This window comes from Nicotiana tomentosiformis, chromosome 2 (genome assembly GCF_000390325.3).
Source record: "Nicotiana tomentosiformis chromosome 2, ASM39032v3, whole genome shotgun sequence".
Classification (NCBI taxonomy): Eukaryota; Viridiplantae; Streptophyta; class Magnoliopsida; order Solanales; family Solanaceae; genus Nicotiana; species Nicotiana tomentosiformis.
In genome coordinates this window covers 19485076-19504898 of record NC_090813.1, presented here as the reverse complement: position 1 = coordinate 19504898, position 19823 = coordinate 19485076, and the positions used below count along the sequence as shown (strand labels likewise).

Here is a 19823-nt window from a genome sequence, read left to right as displayed (position 1 = left end):
ACTTATTTCACTATTTCAGGACAAGTATTTTAATAGGAAACCACCACCTCCCACACACTATAGGAGTAGGACTCTTTTTTCAGTTTTTCTTAGGGGAGAAAGTGGGACGCGTATGCATTAGGTCCCTTTCGGATTGTTATTACATAGGTATTAATTAATTTAACTACAATTAAGTTTAAAAATTATGTGTCAATGCATGTCATAAATTTATTAATTTAATACATACACCACATAAATGAATTTCATAAGTATGTTAATTTGGTACACACCCTGAACAAATTCAGTGACAAACAAAATAATTATATTACACCTAACTAAATAATTAATTTTAAGAATCAACAAAATAAAGTAAAAATACATATCACTTAACCATGGTTAGGTGTAAAAATATATATATATGCAAGACATATGTCTTATATTTATTGGTTTGATGTAAACACATGAAGAAACATGATATTTTACAGCTAATCATAAACTCCCTTCGGTTCCGACTATTAGTTGATTTGGTAAATTAAATACTTGTTTTAGAATATTTGATATTCACAAAAAAAACAAAAAGTAATTTATTTTTTATCTCTTTCTAAAATTCATTCTTATTTATCCAATTAGTAGAGTGTTTAGTACTCATATGTTTAAGAAAAATATATAGTATAGTTTAAACAAATACTCTTTTATATTTAAGATTATTAAATATCTTTTTAAGAGGTATGTAAAAATCTTAAAAAACATAATATAAACCGAAGATAATATTAGTTTTCATCTTTATAAGATGTGGTCACGTATATTTACTTTCCGGTAAAATTAATCGCTTTTAGTCCATACAATCTTCGACTAGCATAAACAATTGCTGGTTACGCGCGCACATATTCTTTTCCATTGTTACGACTAACATACGTTACATGAATGATAGTTTGTAAATCAGGTATATCCGTTAATATGTGTTATAGACGAACCAAAAATGTACTATTCGTAATTGGAGGTTAAAATATATGAAACAAGTTCAAATTTTCCCCAACTATCGACTATCATTTCCTCCGTCGACTTTCCCAACAAACATATATACATGTTTTATTCTCCTCTGATATTGTGTTCGACATCAACTCAGTAAGCGAAACTTCCATTGACATTAATATGTAATTTGACATTAATATGTAATTCCATTGACGTGTGGAATTACAGAACAAGAGACCCTGAGTAGGCGTTTGGACATAAAAATTGTAAAATTTCAAAATACAGGGAAAAAAAAATTCAAATGAAAATGGTATTTGAAATTCAGAGTTGTGTTTGGACATGAATATAATTTTGGGTTGTTTTTTAAGTTTTGTGAGTGAAAATTTTAAAAAATAACTTTTTGGAGTTTTTCAAATTTTCAAAATGTATCTCCAAGTATACTCATATATATATATAGAGAGAGACGCACACCAATTAATGAATCATGCCGTGTAGAGGAATGGTAACAAGAACTAAAATGACATAGTGAAAAAGAAGTTTGAATACATATCATGTGACTTCTATGTCATTTCTTAGGGGACCCCGGACCTCCATTAAAGGAAGCAGGCCAGTAGTAACTAGTAAGATCATCTCCGACCCTTCCCATTTTTTTTTTATAACGGGGGCAATTTTTGTCATAATGAAACTCCAATCCTCCCTTATTTTTGCCTTCAAAATGGGGGATGAATAGTGTTTCTCCAAATATGGGGTACACTATTCATCTCCCCCGTTACTATTCATGCATATTTTATTATTATTTTATTATTTAACTTTTTAAATTTATCTCTTTATATATACCTAATTATGTTTATGTAATATATTTATAATATTAATTTTACATCTTAACTTTGGCGTATAATTTTGATAAATTAATTTTCGTGCATTTATTATTTTTATGTAAAATTGTAAGTTAATTTTATTATAAGTTATAATTGTACAAAAAATATATAATCATCTCAAAAAATGAATGGCGCGAATATTAAATATTAGATGTTGCTAAAATTGAAAGGTGCGAATATAAAAAATTAGATGTTGTTAAAATTGAAAAGTGAAAATTGAAAATACATTAAATGAAAATATATTAAAATTGGAAATACATGAAAATTGAAAATACATTAAATTAAAATACATAAAAATTAAAATTACAGTAAATAACATAATAACTTAGTAGGGAGGTATGTCGTTTCCAGATACACCAAAATCATTATAGTATTGAGTGAATGGGGCTGAGGATTGTTGTGGTTGTGAGTGTGGATATTGTTGACTTCTTTTATACATTATTCGTTGTTGTTCTTGTCGCATAAATTCACGATGAGTCGGATCGACAATAGAATCCATATCCATCATTAAAACTTTATTTTCTTCTTTCATTTCTTTTTCTCTTAATTTTTCTTTTTGAACATCCAAAACTTCTTTTTTTGCCTCGGTTGCATTATTCATCGCCTCAACCATCCGATTATTTTCTGATTGAATTGTCTTCGTATAATATGTATTTAATTAATCTTGTATCACAATGATTTCACTTTTATTTGAATTATTAGTTAATCTATAATAATTGCTTACAAAATTATATTATTTAAAAATTTATGAAATTGTTTTAATGGAAATTATAAATTAATGAAAATAAAATATGGAATTTGTTTAATGGAATTTAAAAAATTAAAATTAAAATGAAAGACAATAATATAATATAAAAGAGAGAGAAGAATATAAAAAGAATATTCTCTTTTGGGGAAAAAATGGGGGAATGGTTAGAGTAAGTTGTCTTCAAAATGGAAAAATCGGACCAAAATGAGATAAAGATCGGAGATGCCCTATGTATTAAAAAATGAATATGAGTTAGCTAGCAAGGACCATTTTTGCCGTTTGGGAATTGGAAAGTGATGGCCTAAAAGGAGGGAAGAGAGAGGCCCCTACCGTGAGGAAAGAAGTTTCGTTTCGTGCCATTGATTTAGACTAGTGGTTCACATCGATCTTTTTAGTAAGAAGATGGAGAGTAATTAAGAAAGAAAGATCAAGAAACTTCGTTGAAGGCGTTTTCTTTTAGTACTGCTTCCCTTCCAATTTATGACCTAAAGTTCGGATTTACTACTATAAGCTATAATAATAACAATTTAAAATATTAAAGTAAATACGAATAAATTGCAGTAAAAAATTTATTTGTTTAACTCTCAAAAGCAAAGAGTGTCACATAAATTGTGACATAAAAAATAAAAAATCATACTTTGCATCGAACAAACAAACTCCGTGTTATCTTTCATAGTATTACTACTAACAAATGATTTTTGATTCGTAAACGTTAATGTTTATTATTGTTTACCCATAAAACGGTACAGTTAAATTTGTTACATGAATTATAGATAAGTGAATTGATTTGACCCAAGAAAATATGAAATGAAACAGAAATAAGATTATGAAATAGAATTAAAGAAAACACAAGCTTGGCTATGAGCTTAGTCTTTCCCGTAGCAGACAATATTAAGAGCAAAAGAAAGTAAATAATTTTATAATTTGGAGAGCAGAATATATAGCTTTTGTGTACATAGTATTTTCTTGCCTTACAGTGGAGGCTAATTCTCCTATTTATAGCTATATATAAGGAGACAAGATCCCAAAATCAAATTCCACTTGAATGAAAATAAAACCGTCATTGGTGGTTGCATAACAGTTGGCTATAAATGCTGATATTCGTTGTAACAGATGCTCATTGAATGCTATCCGATATCAAATCTTCGAATATATTACCGGCTACTCTGCCTCCGGGATTCATCCAGCACCGGTCACATACTTGCATCTGATGCCAATTATTTGCTGACTCACATCCACTACAAGAAAAGTGTGAATTACCTGGGAATTTTACATGGAAATTTTTTTCGCATGAAATTTCTACGGATTTTCATGCGAAAATTTTAAATTCCTAAGTTGATGAATATTTTATCTGCGAAAAATATTTTTTCAGGCAAATTCCCATGTAATTTTGGCGCCAGTTTGCGCCAAAATATCACCTGGGGAATTATTTGGAAAATTTATCTGCAAGTATCATTTTTATAGGTAAATTCGCAAGTAAATAAATAACAATAAATTCCTTTGTTGTTTCATAGAAAATTCCCTAGGTAAAGCTATCTACGTATTTAGCTGTGGATAATTACTAGAGAATTTACTTGGAAATTTTCATATTTGGGGAATTACCTGGTGATTGTTGGTCTGCGTAATTATCTGGAGATTTATTCTTTGGGGTTTTCCCGGAGATTTTCTTACATGGGGAATTACTTGAGAAATTTATAGTTTAGATATGATTTTTGCTTTGAGAATTTATTTGGGGATTTTCATGGGGATCTATCTAGGGATTTCGTTGTTGCAATTTTATTTGTGAAATTTTCTTGGGGTTTTCCTACTTGAAACATTACTTGGGGATGTTTTCTCTCTAGATTCCTCTTTCAATTCAAATCGTTTATTATGTAATAATCTCACTCTAATAAGTTCTTGAAAAGAAAAGGTCTAAAGTAATATTTTTGACATAATTATTAATAAAATCATCATATTTAATTAATTTATTTCATGAAGATAATGTCATGATATATTTATCAATATTTAAAACTAAATATAGTTACTAATAAAATAATAAAATAATAATCATAAATCTAATTAATGTTAACAAAAGAATTAAATATGAAGAAATTAAATTAAAAACAAAATAATTAATCGAACTAATATCATTCGAACATAAACTAAATTGTGTATTATTGATTTAACGTAAGTATAGCTTTTAAGTAGAAAAAATATACAGTTACATTTATAATTAACGGTTAACTTATAAGTGAGACTTAAGTATTGAGTGATCTTCTAATTTAAGTATAGTAAATATTATAAGTGAGATTTAAGGATTGAGTAATCTTCTAACTTTATTTTCAAACGTACTATCTTGATTAACTAATAATATTATTGAAGTAATTGAATCTTGTGTTCGTAGTTAAAATTGGCAAAATAATTTTTACCCGTTACTTATGTACAGTGTGTTTAACTCTTGTTTAGAAGAATTATTATATAAAGTTTTAATGCGTTGTTCAAGGTATTTAAATGTCTCATTATCATTTTGTTCCTTATTTGAGACTTCTAATTCCCGAAATGGTATTTTTGTTATTTTTCTTGAAAGAAAAGAAAATTTTTCAACAATCAATTAAATCTTAAAGAAATGATCGTAATTCTATCCACCTAGTTATATTTGAAGAAAAATTTAGTTTGTGAATTTGGAATTCGTACTCACCGTATCTTTCTTCAAACAAAAAAAATAAATTTACATCTTGATTTAGTGAATTGAAAAAATTATGAGATAAATGGCTTAGGTCTCTCTTTGTCCCACACCGAATAGAGAAAATAAGATCTAGGCATTTATAGTGAGCAGCCGCCAAGGAGAAAACGCGTAAGTGAGGCTGAGTTTTAGATTGAAAATAACAAATGAATTGATAAAGAAGAAAAAAATTAAAATTTCAACACTAAAATAATTAATGTATCTTATTCATAAACATTTGTCAAATATTTCTTACGAATTTATTTGCCTTTTTCTCACGATTGTTTTACCAAAAGTTTCCTGCTAAGTTACATGGAGATTTTAAAGTTCTGGAATTACCGTCCACGTGTCACTTAGTTATTTGTCCAACTGTCGCTAACTAATTTTACCGTATACAAATAGCCCTTACTTTTCGATGACAATACGTTAAGTGTTTCAAACTTTGATTCACACCTCTTACACATCATATATCCAAATGTAATACTTAAAAAATTGTCTAAATTTTATCTCATTGCTTTATCTACCTGGTACGAGATCATCACAATTGTTTAAAAACTCATACAAACATCTCATATAAATGAAGGGAGTCAAATAATAAATATCGGTACTTGAGGGGGTTAACATTTCATGACTAAGCAACTCTTGCCCCTCGCCGAGAATATAGTTAACGTAAACGAGATCCGGATTTAACGACATCGTATTGCTGGAAGTTATATATAACTACATACTCTAGGGTTTCGGCTTCTGAACCGTCAATCGTAAAACCCTCAATTTGCAGTGAACAATGGGGGGAAAGTGTCCTCACCGGAGCGTGAAGAAGCGACGGTACTCCCATAAACAATTTCGCCGCACCAAATTCCTTGTGAAAGGCGACGATGCCGTTTTTGATGAGCTCAAACGGCCGGAAGGGGAGCGAAAACCATTGCCCGTCGACGAAGATCTTCCCGGCATGGGACAATATTACTGTTTCCATTGCGAGTAATTCCAACTTCCTTACAACTCAATTAGTAGATATTTTAATTCAATTTAACACATTTTTCTTCTTTTGTTTTGTGTTTACTTATAAATGTCCTTAATTTTGTCTTGCCTAATTGTATCAGTCGTTATTTTGCAAATGTTACGGTGAGAGACGAACATTTCAAGACCAAAAAGCACAGGAAGCGGTATGATTATGTTTTCCACCTAATTCAGTTTCTTTTTCTACATGTATAATTGTTTAATATTGGTTCGCATGAGTCAAATTTGAAATTAAGTGAAGGTCTGGAGTTCAATTTTATTTTTAGTTCTATTTCTCTGAGGTAATGGAGCTTAAAGCTGATTCTATGAGTCCACTCCTAGATTGTGTGTCTGTAATTCTGTATAGGGATAAGTAGTGTGACATTTAGAGTACTCTATTTTTACGACAACCCTTCTAACATGAAGGATATCTTTACAAATTATTTCATATTAGCAAATAGAATAAAAACCAGTCCTCCATGTAGGGTTGATTTTTAAGAGAATCCTTCCGAGATGAAGAATCATCTTTATAAAATACCAGTGTTTTTTTTTGAGAGTGAGAAGCACAAAAAAGAGACAGGGGCTCGCCTCGCTTCAAAAGCGAAGCGCACACTTCATTGAAGTGAAGCGCAATTTTAAAAAAACATAATGTAAACCTTGCAAAGACACAATATAAATAATCAAAAAGTTCAATTTAAAAACATAAAAGTAGGTACCACCAAATCCTCCACAAACCATAGGACAAGCAAAATCAAAGCTACTAAATTACTAGAATCAACATCTTATTCTTCTACTTATCTTGTTCTTCTTCAAGATTGTCAAAATCTTGAATTCCTCTTTTATCTTCATATTATCCCTATTAAGATATAAGAAAATACATAATCAAATAAACTGAAAATACATATAATATATATAATAATTAATTTTATAAACTGAAAATACATATAATATATATAATAATTAATTTTATAAACTGAATTACACATTAAAAAAATCAAATAAACTGAAAATATAACACACACACACACACACACACACATATATATATAATACTTAATTTTATAAACTGAAATACATATAAAATTAATCAAATAAACTGAAAATATAACATATATATAATAATTAATTTTATAAACTGAAATACACATTAAAAAACTCAAATAAACTGAAAATATAACATATATATAATAATTAATTTTATAAACTGAAATACACATTAAAAAAATCAAATAAACTGAAAAATATAACATATATATATAATAATTAATTTTATAAACTAAAATACATATTAAAATTAATAAATAAGAAGAATGGAAGAAGAAGCAGAAGAAAAATTACCTGGAGGCTGAAACCCTAGCTGGCTGCTGCTCCTAACCTTGGGAAGGAGAAAGAATGGTCTTTTCACTTTGGGTCTGTTTTGTATAATAAAAATAAAGACTCAAACTTTTTATTTTTTAAAATGACCCCTCTGAACAGAAGCGAGCGCTTCTGTGCTTCTCGCTTCTTGGTCGCTTCGCGCTTTTTTGGCTGAAGCGATCGCTTCTGCCGGTCATGTCGCCTCAGTCAGGAAAAAGCGACGGTTTCTCGCTTCGCCTCGCTTCTCGCTTAAAGCGACGAAGCGCTCGCTTTTCAAAACACTGTAAAATACTTAATATTAATCTAGAAAAACTAATCGTCCATTCCATTAGAGGAACTGGAAGAACGATACGAGAGGGAGTCAAGGTGAGTTCCCTCCATCACGATCAAATCACTAGATCCTCTTGAGTTTCAGCCTCTATGTCCCTTCAATATTGATTTCTGGAGTTCTGAAGCTGAGTGCTTAGAACCTCAGTGTCTTTTTTCAACTCTTCAATGTTGAGTTTAGAAGGAGGAACGTTGTTATTAGCCATTTCTCCTTTCCAAGTTTTGTGCACATCATTATCACAAAAATAAAGCCTTTTTAGCAAAAATTATCACCTGCCGGTTGATGATTCATTTACCCTCTGTTAGATGCCTATTTTAATGCAAATTAATTAAGTAGTGTCTTTTCATATTCTTCTTTGCAGTCACGTTCCATTCAAGCGTAAAAAAATGAATATGAAAAGACATGGCTGAAATTATTATAGATATTATTTTATGTATAAAGTGTAAATAAGAATAATTGAAAATCCAGTAGTTTACCCTGAAGTTCAAATTTCTGAAAATATCATGGAAATTGCTAAATTTGGAACTCCAGGACATTGTAGTGGATTTCGAACCTGGACAAATGAGATGCAAATTGTCCTGGTGTTAAAAAATTCTAGCAACAAAAACAACTAGACATTAAATTTTAAAAAGCATATAATTTTGCATTAATATATCTAAGAAAATGGGAAGGGGAACCTTGGAGCGCCGGTAAAGTTGTCTCCTCATGACCTGTAGGTTACGGGTTCAAGCCGTGGAATCATCCACTAATACTTCCATTAGGCAGGCTGTCTACATCAGTATTGTGAAGAGCATGAAGCGAGGAAAAACGACAAGCCCCTTTTCGCTTAAAGCAACACTCACTTTTTTGAAGTGAAACGGAATTAAAAAAAATACTAAAATAAATATTGCATAGACAACACATGTAACTATAAACAAATGTTCAATACTCCAATGTAAAAACTAAAGAGTAGCATCAATGAAAGCACAAGATGAGCATCCTATTCTTCTACAAGATTGTCAAATTCTTGTATTCCACTATCATTAAGCCCAAGTCGAGTCTTTCCTATCTTCTTTTGGTGCCATTAAAAGAACAACTTAAGAATAAAAAGAAAATTGGCAGTCACAACAACTGAAGAACTGAAAAACAAAATTTTTTTTGGCAGCAACTCGTTTTAATTTAATAGCCCAAAAAACGAAAAAAAAGAAGAAGAGATCGAGAAAAAGAAGAACTGAAGAAGAAAAAAAAATTGGCAGCATTTTGCTGCAATTCTAAGCAAAGAAGGAAGGAAAGGAGGAGGAGGAGGAGGAAGAAATCATACCCGGGCTCGAACTCGAAGAACTTTGAACTTGAAGAGTGCTGAAAATTGAAAACCCTAGTCGCCGCTCTGCTGCTTGCTGATTTTGTGATAGAAGACTGAGTTTTTTTTTCGTTGGCAGTGACTTGAACACAGAAGCGAGCGCTTCTGTCGCTTCTCACTTTTTGGCAGAAGCGCTCGCTTCCAACCTCCTGCTATGCTTCACCCAACATTCACAGACTCGACGCCTCGCTTTGCTTCGCGCTGAAGCGAGCGCTTTTCACAACAGTGGTCTACATCACATCCTTTGGGGGGCGGCCCTTCCCTGGACTTTGCGTAAATGTGGAATGTCTTGTGCACCGGATTGCCCATATCTAATAAAATGATACTAAGAAGAGCACAATTTTCATTGCACAAAAATAACTTTTCAAAAAATAAATAAAAATACCTAATGATAAGGATAACAAATTGATCCTTAGAATATCACCATTTTTATTGCACAGAAATGTTTATCGCAAGCCAAGAACCCAAAGATCAGCAGGATCATCAAAATCAGAGATGGTAATAGGAGACTCAACCAACGGACTACATTCCCTATGAGCGAGCTTAATACGACGACGTTTAGCATCAAACTGATACCGGAAGATTTCTAATTTGGCCTGAATGGGAGTAACAAAGTGCAATTCTTCGTTCTTAGACATGGACACCATCAAAGACTAGTTCCTCCCTTATTTTGTTGGAAGTGCCTTTCACTGCTATCAGGTTTTCTAGACATTTGTTCAAAGTAAAAAACAATAACTATTAATTTGTATATGTTTCTAATACAAGAACAAAGGCTATTTATAGCCAAAGTTAACACCTACCACATGCATATTGATTTACTCTGCATTCGTAGTATTTCTCAATGCAAAATAAATGAAAATAGTGTTTGTATTCAATTCATCTTATACATGTATCATTGAGAAGGTGTATTAATAAAATACATGCCTTCAATTGCAAAAGACAAAAACATTCACTTATAACTGATGCATGTGATGTGAACTTTTACATTTCATCATTGTATCCAGGATAGTATCTTGGATTTCAAAATTCTATAGGTAGAACCCTAGGATAGTACCTGAAATTTCACACTTCTGCATTCATGAATCCAAGATAGTATTCTGGAATTTCACACTTCAAGATGTAGTTAGATACTAGTTCCCATTATTTTTTTAGGAGTTTTAAAGTTGAATGACAAGGCAATATATGTGTATGACTCCTGTGGTTCTGGCTATGGGAGTATTCAACTTGGATTTTTGAATGCTGAAGTGTGAAATTTCAGCATTTTGTGTTGAATATCACCTGTGGTAATTGTAAATAAAAGTTGTCTTTTGCAATCGAAGTAAGTTGACTGCAATAGGTATTTTATTAAATGCAATGTGTTTATCAAGATATACGTACCAGTCAAATTGAATGCAAATACTATTTTGCATTAAAAAATGCTACTAGTGTAGAATAAATGAATGTTACGGTGGTAGGTGCTAACTTCGGTTGTAAATAGCCTTTGTTCTTGTAGTAGTTACATATACAAATCAATAGGTTAGAGCTTTGAAGTCACCCTGAACAATTTTTTTCTATCAGATTTTCTATTTCGTTTTAGTCAGCGCTGAGTGGGTTGGTTTCTTGGATAGTTAAGGATATATCCTGAGGTGTAAATATGACATACGTAGTGAAAGGAGATGGTGTATGGGAGTAAAAATTCCTCTCATTTGGCTATAAAAAAATAGGATGTTTATCAGCTAGAAATATGCAACTCACATATACAAGTTTGAGTTATTAGTTGTTAGCCCGTGGTTTCTTATGCTAGTTGATGTATACTGGAAAACAGGTTTTATGATTGTGATTTATAATCTGGAAAACAGGTAGAGAAACCTTGTATATTTACCTGGCTAGTTGTTGTTTATGTAGAGTGAAGCTAATGATGGGCCCTGCACCACACACACAACTGGATGCTGAATTGGCAGCTGGAATGGGCATGCCAGATAATGGTCCGAAGTTAATGTCAATGAGTTGAACCTCCCCTTTTCTGTTTCTGTCTATGTAGCTCCTTCGATACTAATTTACTTATTTGAGTTCTGTAAATGTTTTTAACAGTTTCTGTAAGGAACTAGCAATATAGCTAAATTTTGTTGGCTGTTCATGTGTTCATGATTCCCAGCTTTGCTAGTAGTGTCCTAAATTTTGTTTCTTTTGCGTCAACAAAGGATCTTAATGTTTAGTTTCTTCCCCCCTCAATAATTTTGGGTCGACAGAAAATGTGCTTATTTCATCAAAGGGAAGAATTTCTCTAAGAAAGGTCGTATCTCATTCCACTAATGGAAGTGTCGATATTGGTTCTCTTAGTTATTATTTCTTTCAACACTATCACATAATATTTCATTTCTAGTTTCTGATATTCCCTTTTAGTGATATGTTGTTAATATAGAAGAGATTGAGTGTTTTAATTAATTGCACTGGATTCTTAATCATTTAATCATTCAACTTTAACCATTTCATGGAATTCTAAATATAACAAGTAGTGTCCTGAAAGTGTAATGTCTTAAATCTATATACAACAACAAACCCAGTGATTTTAACTAGCCCGGTCTTAAATCTATATAAAGAATAAAAACTTCACCAAAATAAAATATAAAAAATTTAACTAAATATGATTTTAACTAATTTCACAATATTCAAATTATGAATAAATTTTATCTACAAGTATGCGAAGAAGTGTTTTTGTAAGTATATATTTACAATTATTAAACAGCTTAACACTTAATTTTTTTCTGTGTAAAACACTAATTAATTAAACTTTCTACAGGTATATAAGAAATCACCAACAATCAGATAATCATAAAAATGTTTCCAGTTAAGAGAAATTAAATTGAAAAGAATATTGCTTGTTTATTTCAAAATTCGAACTACTTATTAGAAAATATGCATCCAAACACTTACTCTTTTAAGCACATCTGTTTTTTTCCCCCAAAAGAATTCTTTTAAAATACTTCATGCAAAAATTATCCAGAAACGTAAAAGGCAATAGGACCAACCGTTTCAGACCCGGTTCAATCTCCTATAATAATAATAATAATCCTATTAACCACCGCCCCCAACGTAATTAAACCGATTTTTTTGTCCACGTGTCATCCTCAATTCCTGTGGCGTCAATTTCTTCTCCTTTCCTTTTCTCCCCATTTTTTCTTTTCCCTCTTTACTTTCTCAGATTCCGATCATTTTCCTTCTCCGATTCCTCCCTTGAGATTCCTCCTCCCGTCCGAACAATGTCGGAGATCGCAGTTGTCTGTTTCACCTCCGTCTATTCTATTCCTCTCCTAAAAGAACCCCCGTGTTCCTCCGGTTCATCATCTTTGCCTTATCGTAAACCGCCGCTTTTCTCGAGTCAATCGTCGATCCGCTCCATCCGGTTCGTCGCGAAGGCGTCCGGTTCAGGCGGTTTCTTTGGCGGTGATGCACTTGGACCTTATCCTTGGGAATCTTCTGACTCTGATGATCCTTGTATGTCTCTTGATATTTTTTGTTTAAAACTTAAAAGCAAAAAATTACTTTTTTTTTCCCTTTTTGCTGCTTGATCTTTGAGATGTTCTTCTTTACTGTTCATTTTAGCCTATGATGATATCAGTCAAAGCTTCTCGATCTCAAGCTAGTTGGATTCGGCTATATGAATTTTGTTTAAATATATTTGATCTGTTCAAGTCTATTTTATTTCAATAGTATATTTTTAAGGCGAATTAGGCTTCAGTTCTAGAGGATATTTAAATCTTACACTTATCCTGCGCTAAGACCCATATCCAAAATAAAAGAGACTATCAAATATCATACTTAAGTGAGATGTAGCAACAACGATTGAGCTTAATTTCAACTAGTTGGTATCATATATAATGAGTCAAGGAGCTAGAAATTATGCAAGGTGGTTCAAAAAAAAAAAAACTAAAATGTCACATTTCTTATTTGGACCTGTGACCTAAAGCAATTTCTAAATTCACATTTGCCACTGCACTAAAATCTTCCTTTATTCCAAGGGGATTCTAACAATTTATATATGACCAACAAATTCGTTTTTTCCCTACTTGTGTAGCATAATTTTCCAACCGAGGTGATTTAAGTGAACCCCCTTGGCTCTATATGCTCCGCCCCTGTATCTAATGGTAGATTAGAAAAAATTTTAAGGCTTGACTGAGCATAAAATAAGGATATATTTTGATGTATGTGTTGGATTTAGCTTTTGTTTCCAGTAATGCCATAGAGACACTTGTTTATGCTTTCATACGAATTAGGTGCTGAATGTTCATTCTCTATCTATAGTTTGCCTTTTTCATTTTACTATCACTCTATCTTTGTTTAGATTAATGATTTTCCTGTTGTGTAGTTTAGTTTATGTGTGTGTGTGTGTGGTGTGTGGTGGTGGTGGTTGGGGGGGGGGTGGTTAAAGACGTTTTATTAGGAAGTGTAATGTTGCTCTTCTCTTTCTAGAAAAAAGAAGGGGAAGTAGTCTTTCTCTTCAATATTAGAAAGAATTGTACTTGTGTTAGTTTCCTTGTCAGTTAATGTTGGAGTCATTAGGTCATTCTTCTCTCCACCTCAAAGTTAAAGTTTATTGATATTTTTATATTCTGCTTAAGAAAACGAGGCCATATTTGATTTAAGGTTCAATTCTCTCTCTTGGATAAACGAGGCCAAATTTGAAAAAGTTGTGCTAGCTGTAATTCCTTGATGGATTTTAATTTAGTGACCATGATGCACTAGTATGTCAATAGATGTTTATACAGTTTTTAAGTGTGGATTTTGTGGCCATACACCCTTAATAGAAGGAAGGTAGAAATGGCGTTAGCTTGGAATGCTTCGATAACGACTCCAAAATATCCTACGGGCAATGCATTACATCTCAAGTTGTGCAAACAATTTGTTAAACAGTTTAATCAGATTTCATATACAGAAAATCCTAGTACAGTTCCGAATCAAGGACACTGTGCTTGATGCTGTTATATGCATCTGTTGTTGTGATCCATAGTTAATAGTTGTCCTTGAAAACCAAAGGGAAAAAAATGAGCAACACCTCCATGACTCCATCGTCTAAGAAAATAGGAGATAACTTAAGTGATGAGGAATTTGGTTTTCGGTGCAACATGATGGACGAATCAGTGTCATTTTGTATCTCATTGATGTTTTTCTCAGCCATAATGCTTATTCGTGTATCTTTGGTAGAGACTCTTTTAACATGGCCGCATGGATAACAATTATCATGTTAAACTTCTCAGTAGTACGAAACCATGCAGAAATGGTGAACATGGTTATTCAAATTCAAAAAGGAAGAAGTAGTGTTTTATCAACCAAATAGTAGAGACTTGCTTGTTATGAAACAAATTTTTTGAGATTCTAATGAGTTTATGTTTCTGCTTGGCCATATATCATACCCCTCAACATGGCTTTACCTTTATTCCCCCTCTTTTCTTTGGGACTAGGACTCACCATAAAACCAGGGATGGTGGCTTCTAACTTTACTATGAACATATTGCACTTATGTGATGAACCATTAATTGGTAAGTATGTTCTCAAGGCTTCTTTAGACACACCATTTAACACTGTACAACAACAACAACAATAACTACAACAACAACATATCCAGTTTAGTCCTACAAGTGGGGTCTTGGGAGGGTAATGTGTACGTAGACCTTACCCCTACCCGGTAAGGTAGAGAGGCAAACACCATTTAACACTTTAATAACCTAAATTGTGGTAATGGAATTCTTATTGGGAAAAGATAAAATATTTTGTCAGGCAAGAAATGCATAGCTAATTATAGGAGAGAGAGAAAGTTTTGTAAAATTTTGAACACCGCTGAACTTGATGTTTAGCATATATGCAAGAAGCATCTAGAATTCTTCAAAGTTGGTGCTCACACATCTGCCTCATCGAGGATCGGATATTTTTTAATTTATTACGAACTTTTTATTGTTTTGATCTGAGATGAAAGATAACAGGTGAGGAATCTCTGTTAGGATTGGTTAAGGACAGTCAAGTTTCATTTGTATCATGTCACATTTGGTCCTGTGACTCCAATACTGTCCTGAAACATCAACCATGTTTTCATTGGTTTATGGGCAAGTTTATTGTTCTATGGCAGGTCCAAATATCTGATGAATTCTCTCTCTCTCTCTCTCTCTCTGTGTGTGTGTGTGCGCGCGCGCGTTAAAATAAGTAGCATAAAATCAAACACTAGAAAGATGTATGTCCAATCATGTAAAATGCATACTTCTGACTCCAAAGGTCCCTTTGCACAGACTCGAATGAAAGAGTAATTATTGGTTTGATGTTTTACAGGCATTTATTTCTTTTTAATTTTTTCTTCCTTTTGACTATGTGTGGAATGTCCTGTTTTGTATACATATAGTTCATCATTTAAGTAGGATATGTCTTCACTTTTATAGTCACTTGGTTGTCATAGTCGATTAACTTTCTGTTTGAGTTCAATCATTTTGTTTGAAGTGTTCCTCTGATATGTGCAGCTGTGCAGTGGGTACAGGAGGAGAAAATCACACTGTTCACTGCTGATGGACTGATTCAAATTGGGGGCAACATGGTCCCACGACAAATGTCTTCCTTTGATGTATGCTTAGTTTCCCCCCATTTGGGGAGGAAACATTAGTTCTATCCTTGTTTTATCTTGCCATATAAATGAATATTCATTCTTCTATTTTCTTGCAACAATTATATCTCATTCATTGGATCTCTCAACACTGTTAGGTGTATTAGTTTATTCGACTTTGGAAGATACACAACATACTTGTAAAATTGATTAGGTCTGCAGTTTGTAGAAGTTTATGAGACACGTCGCATAATCTACATATCTTCTTGGGATACTCCCTGCTCCCCTCTTCCCGTACTTAATCTACTCTGTTTAGTAAGGACAGTTGCTTCTGCAAATGATTATGCACAGTTCGTCTGATATTTTATTTTGACATGCAGAAGAAGCAGGGAAAATTGAAAGCATCTCCAAGATTTCAACGATTTCGCGAGAGCAGTTACATGGATCCAAATCAAGGCCTCTGTTTGGGTGCTCTCTTTGACATCGCAGCAACTAATGTAAAATTTCTGCTACTTGTTGACTTTTATTATTAAAGGTTTCCTTTCATCTTAATGGGAATTGGAATTGGTGAATTTGCCAGGGCCTTGACATGGGCAGGAAACTCTGCATAATTGGTTTTTGCCGTTCTATAGAGATGTTGAGTGACGTTGTGGAAGACACTGTTCTGGAGCACGGTGGTGAGGTAGATCCACTTATATCACTAATTTTTTTTTTCTTGGCTATGATCCTTTCATGTACCATTTTGATTGCAATTGCATGATAAGCACAAGGCTGCCTTGCTCTGTTCCTTTGTGAATCCACTGCATTTGTAATCATCTCGTAAAGTCTAGTTATCGGCCTGCTTTTGTACGTCTTGACTTATAGTCCTATTGTAGGCTTTGGATCAACATATTTAGGCCTCAAATATCATTGGCGATCAATTACCCAAGTCAAAAACTTTAATTCTATTTTGTTTATCAATAGGACTCGTAAGTCATTCTTTTCAATTTTGGTTGACTTCTGAATACATTTTTTTAGTGGAGAACTCTCTCTAATTGGAAAAAAAAAAAGAAGGAACGTGGAGTGTTCTAATTATACTTGTAAGTTGCAGCCGTAGTGTTATTCCTTACTTAATGAGGTTAGTGGCTTTGTTTACTTAAATGATGTTTTAGTGAGTTGGATTTTGTTGGGTGGCATAATTCCAAGAAACTAATTGGAGTATATCCATTCAGAGAAAATTCAATTGGGGATCATATCTAACATTTCTTCTGGTATAAGAGGAAGTCCACATAAGATATCAAACACCTCCCCCCCCCCACCCCCACCCCCACCCCCACCCCCACCCCCAACAACAAAGAAAAAAGAAGCTATGGCTGAAGCTAGTAAGATCGACCTATGTGCTTTCTTTCTTCTGGATAACCACTAAAGTATATTCAGGTACTGCTGTAACCAGCGGAGCCACCTTAGGCTAAGGGGTGTCAATTGACACCGCCGGAAAATTATACTGCGTATCTAGGTCAAAAATTTATTTTTATGTATATATACTATATGCTGAATCCCTTAGCTTCTTTGTATATTTACTTCTTTATATTTTGACAACCTTTAGTGAAATTTCTGGCTCCGGCACTGGCTATAACCAGTGGCGGAGCCACATGCACCAAAGGGGTGTCAACCGACACCCCTTCGCCGGAAAATTACATTGTATAACTCGGTAATTTTTAAAAAAAAATATGTATATATACTATATAATGACACCTTTTGACTTATTGGTGAGTTTGTTTCTTTATATTTTGACTCCCCTTAATGAAAATCCTGGCTCCGCCACTGGCTATAACCTATCATAAAAGCATTAGTATTGGTCAACTTATTAAACCAGGTAATTCTTGAAACATAAACAAGGAATTTTGAGACTTATTTAAGACATTTCCTTGAACTAATCACAAGACTCACCATCACCCCGCATTAAACAACATTAAGGTACCAAAAATAAGTGCACTAGGAAACTGTGTCATCGCTTCTTAGCTAGATGTTTGAAACAAAGAAGTCCTAGGAAGGTGTTCTTGCAATTTCTTGTTCTTTTGCTAGTTGGACTATGCGGCTTTGATTACTCATTTAAGCCGTCTGTTGACATCTAGTCATGTTCGCGCTGGATACCCCTTTGGTTGTTCAATATGGAATTTCATATCAAGTCTTTGTACCAGTACTCAAACATACACAAAATTGCTCTTTGCTGATTTGTATAAACATGTTCTTTTAACCGCTAAATGTTCAATTAGGCGTCACTGGTCTTTTTATTAGGGAATTCATCACTTATTATTATGGCTTGACAAATTACTTTGTCATGCTACAGATTGTCTCTGCGGAGAAAGCCAGCAAGGGTGATTTGCAGGAAAAGCTAACCATGACTGTCGCAGTGCCGCTACTTTGGGGGGTTCCTCCTGCATCTGAAACAATCCGCCTTGCAGTTCGAAATGGTGGAGGCATTGTAGATAAAGTTTACTGGCGATGGGACTTCCTGTAGATAAATATGTGAGCTCCCTGGCCTTTGTGTATTTGTAAATATTATTCTTCTTTGTACAAAATTGGAAAATGTAGCTTAACCTGTGGACACTGGATGTTAAAAATAGTTCATCCATTATTCTGAACTGTAAATGTAAATTGGCCCCCTCAAGATGACAAACTACCTGTCTATAAAAATTTAAGTTGAATTACTCTGAAATCTGTCATATTCATAAATTTTAAGCTAAAGATCCTTCAGGTTCAGGTTGTAGAGCAACTGTTTACTTCCAGCTTTCGATATATTTAAGTTGAACTAATACTACTTCGTTCACATATTTCCGTCACAATAAGCTTATGCCGCCTGCTAAATAGAAAGTTAAAAGAGTTTCTTAATTACAGTATAATGATTCTCTTTGTATAGCCAAAATATGATGACCCATAATTGAGAAACTTTACAAAATAGGTACTACTTAATATTCCGTAATAAAATAACTCAATCATAAATGTGTTCCTTTGTCTTTTCGAGTGATGAATTAACTAGTTAAGTGTCTAACACCTTTTGACCTTTTGCACACAAGAGAAGACATTCTTAGAGAACCATTTTCCCATGATCTTCTTTTAAATAAACTGTTGACGTAGCTGACAAAATCCATTACGTGTATCTGTTATTATATTATTCACAAGCTCACAAAAAAGGGGTGAAAAGGTCAATAAACTTTACTAGTAAATGAAAAACTTATAAATTATACAGCATCAAAAATAAAAATAAAAATGATTTGGATTTTTTTGGACTGCTTCCCTTTGAGGATTCCTTTTAACATGACTTGCTTCTAAACTGACTTGAGTTTCCACTTATTACAAAGATCTGAGTCTCCACTTTCTATAATTATGTCTTTTGTACCTCCCAAGTAACTATTTTTATGATATAAAAATGTTCAAACTCTAAAGTCATATCAAAAGGGTTATTAATCTGTAATTGAAAGAGTGCAGATGAATTGTATAATAGAATCAGAATAACTCCCATAGTCTCTCTCTTTATTGGGGGGATATATATGAATTATGTGTTACAGTTGGAAATTAACCGGCCTTGTAATATTTGTATATTGTCTAATCACCCGTCTTAATCAGCGGCGTCTAACTAATTTTGTGTTATGGATTTTAGAAAAAATATGCAAACAGCAACAAGGTTGAAAATATGATTGAAAAATTGTCTCTAAAATTTTATTAACCATAGGGCTTTAAATAGCCAAATAAATAAAGTAGTAGACTCCTACTACAACTAAATTACTAAACTCTTACTATAATTAAAATTCTGAATCTTCTAGCAGACTCCTCCTAAAACTAAATGACTAATTATATCAGAAAACAGTAGCAGTAACAGATGCAAAATCTAACACTCCTCCTTGCTTCTGTTACTGCAATCTAAAGAAGGTCATCATCAATTCCTTCTTCTGCTATTAGTGCTTGTGCATGAGCACCTTTGAAC

At 32.9% G+C, this 19823-nt stretch overlaps 2 protein-coding genes across 2 annotated transcripts; both read left to right on the top strand.

Annotated features, from left to right (window-relative positions):
* The first annotated feature begins 5971 nt into the window (after positions 1-5971).
* Positions 5972-11407, top strand: LOC104097596 (uncharacterized). The gene is made up of 3 exons (XM_009604179.4): positions 5972-6256; positions 6379-6441; positions 11182-11407. Exons 1-3 carry the CDS (start codon positions 6063-6065, stop codon positions 11285-11287), a joined length of 363 nt encoding a protein of 120 aa, XP_009602474.1. The 5' UTR covers positions 5972-6062; the 3' UTR covers positions 11288-11407.
* A 953-nt stretch (positions 11408-12360) lies between these two features.
* On the top strand, positions 12361-18557 carry LOC104097595 (uncharacterized). Its single transcript, XM_009604178.4, has 5 exons — positions 12361-12771; positions 15780-15880; positions 16240-16356; positions 16440-16541; positions 18189-18557. The coding sequence occupies exons 1-5, from the start codon at positions 12537-12539 to the stop codon at positions 18357-18359; spliced, it is 726 nt and encodes a 241-aa protein (XP_009602473.1). The 5' UTR covers positions 12361-12536; the 3' UTR covers positions 18360-18557.
* The last annotated feature ends 1266 nt before the right edge of the window (positions 18558-19823 follow it).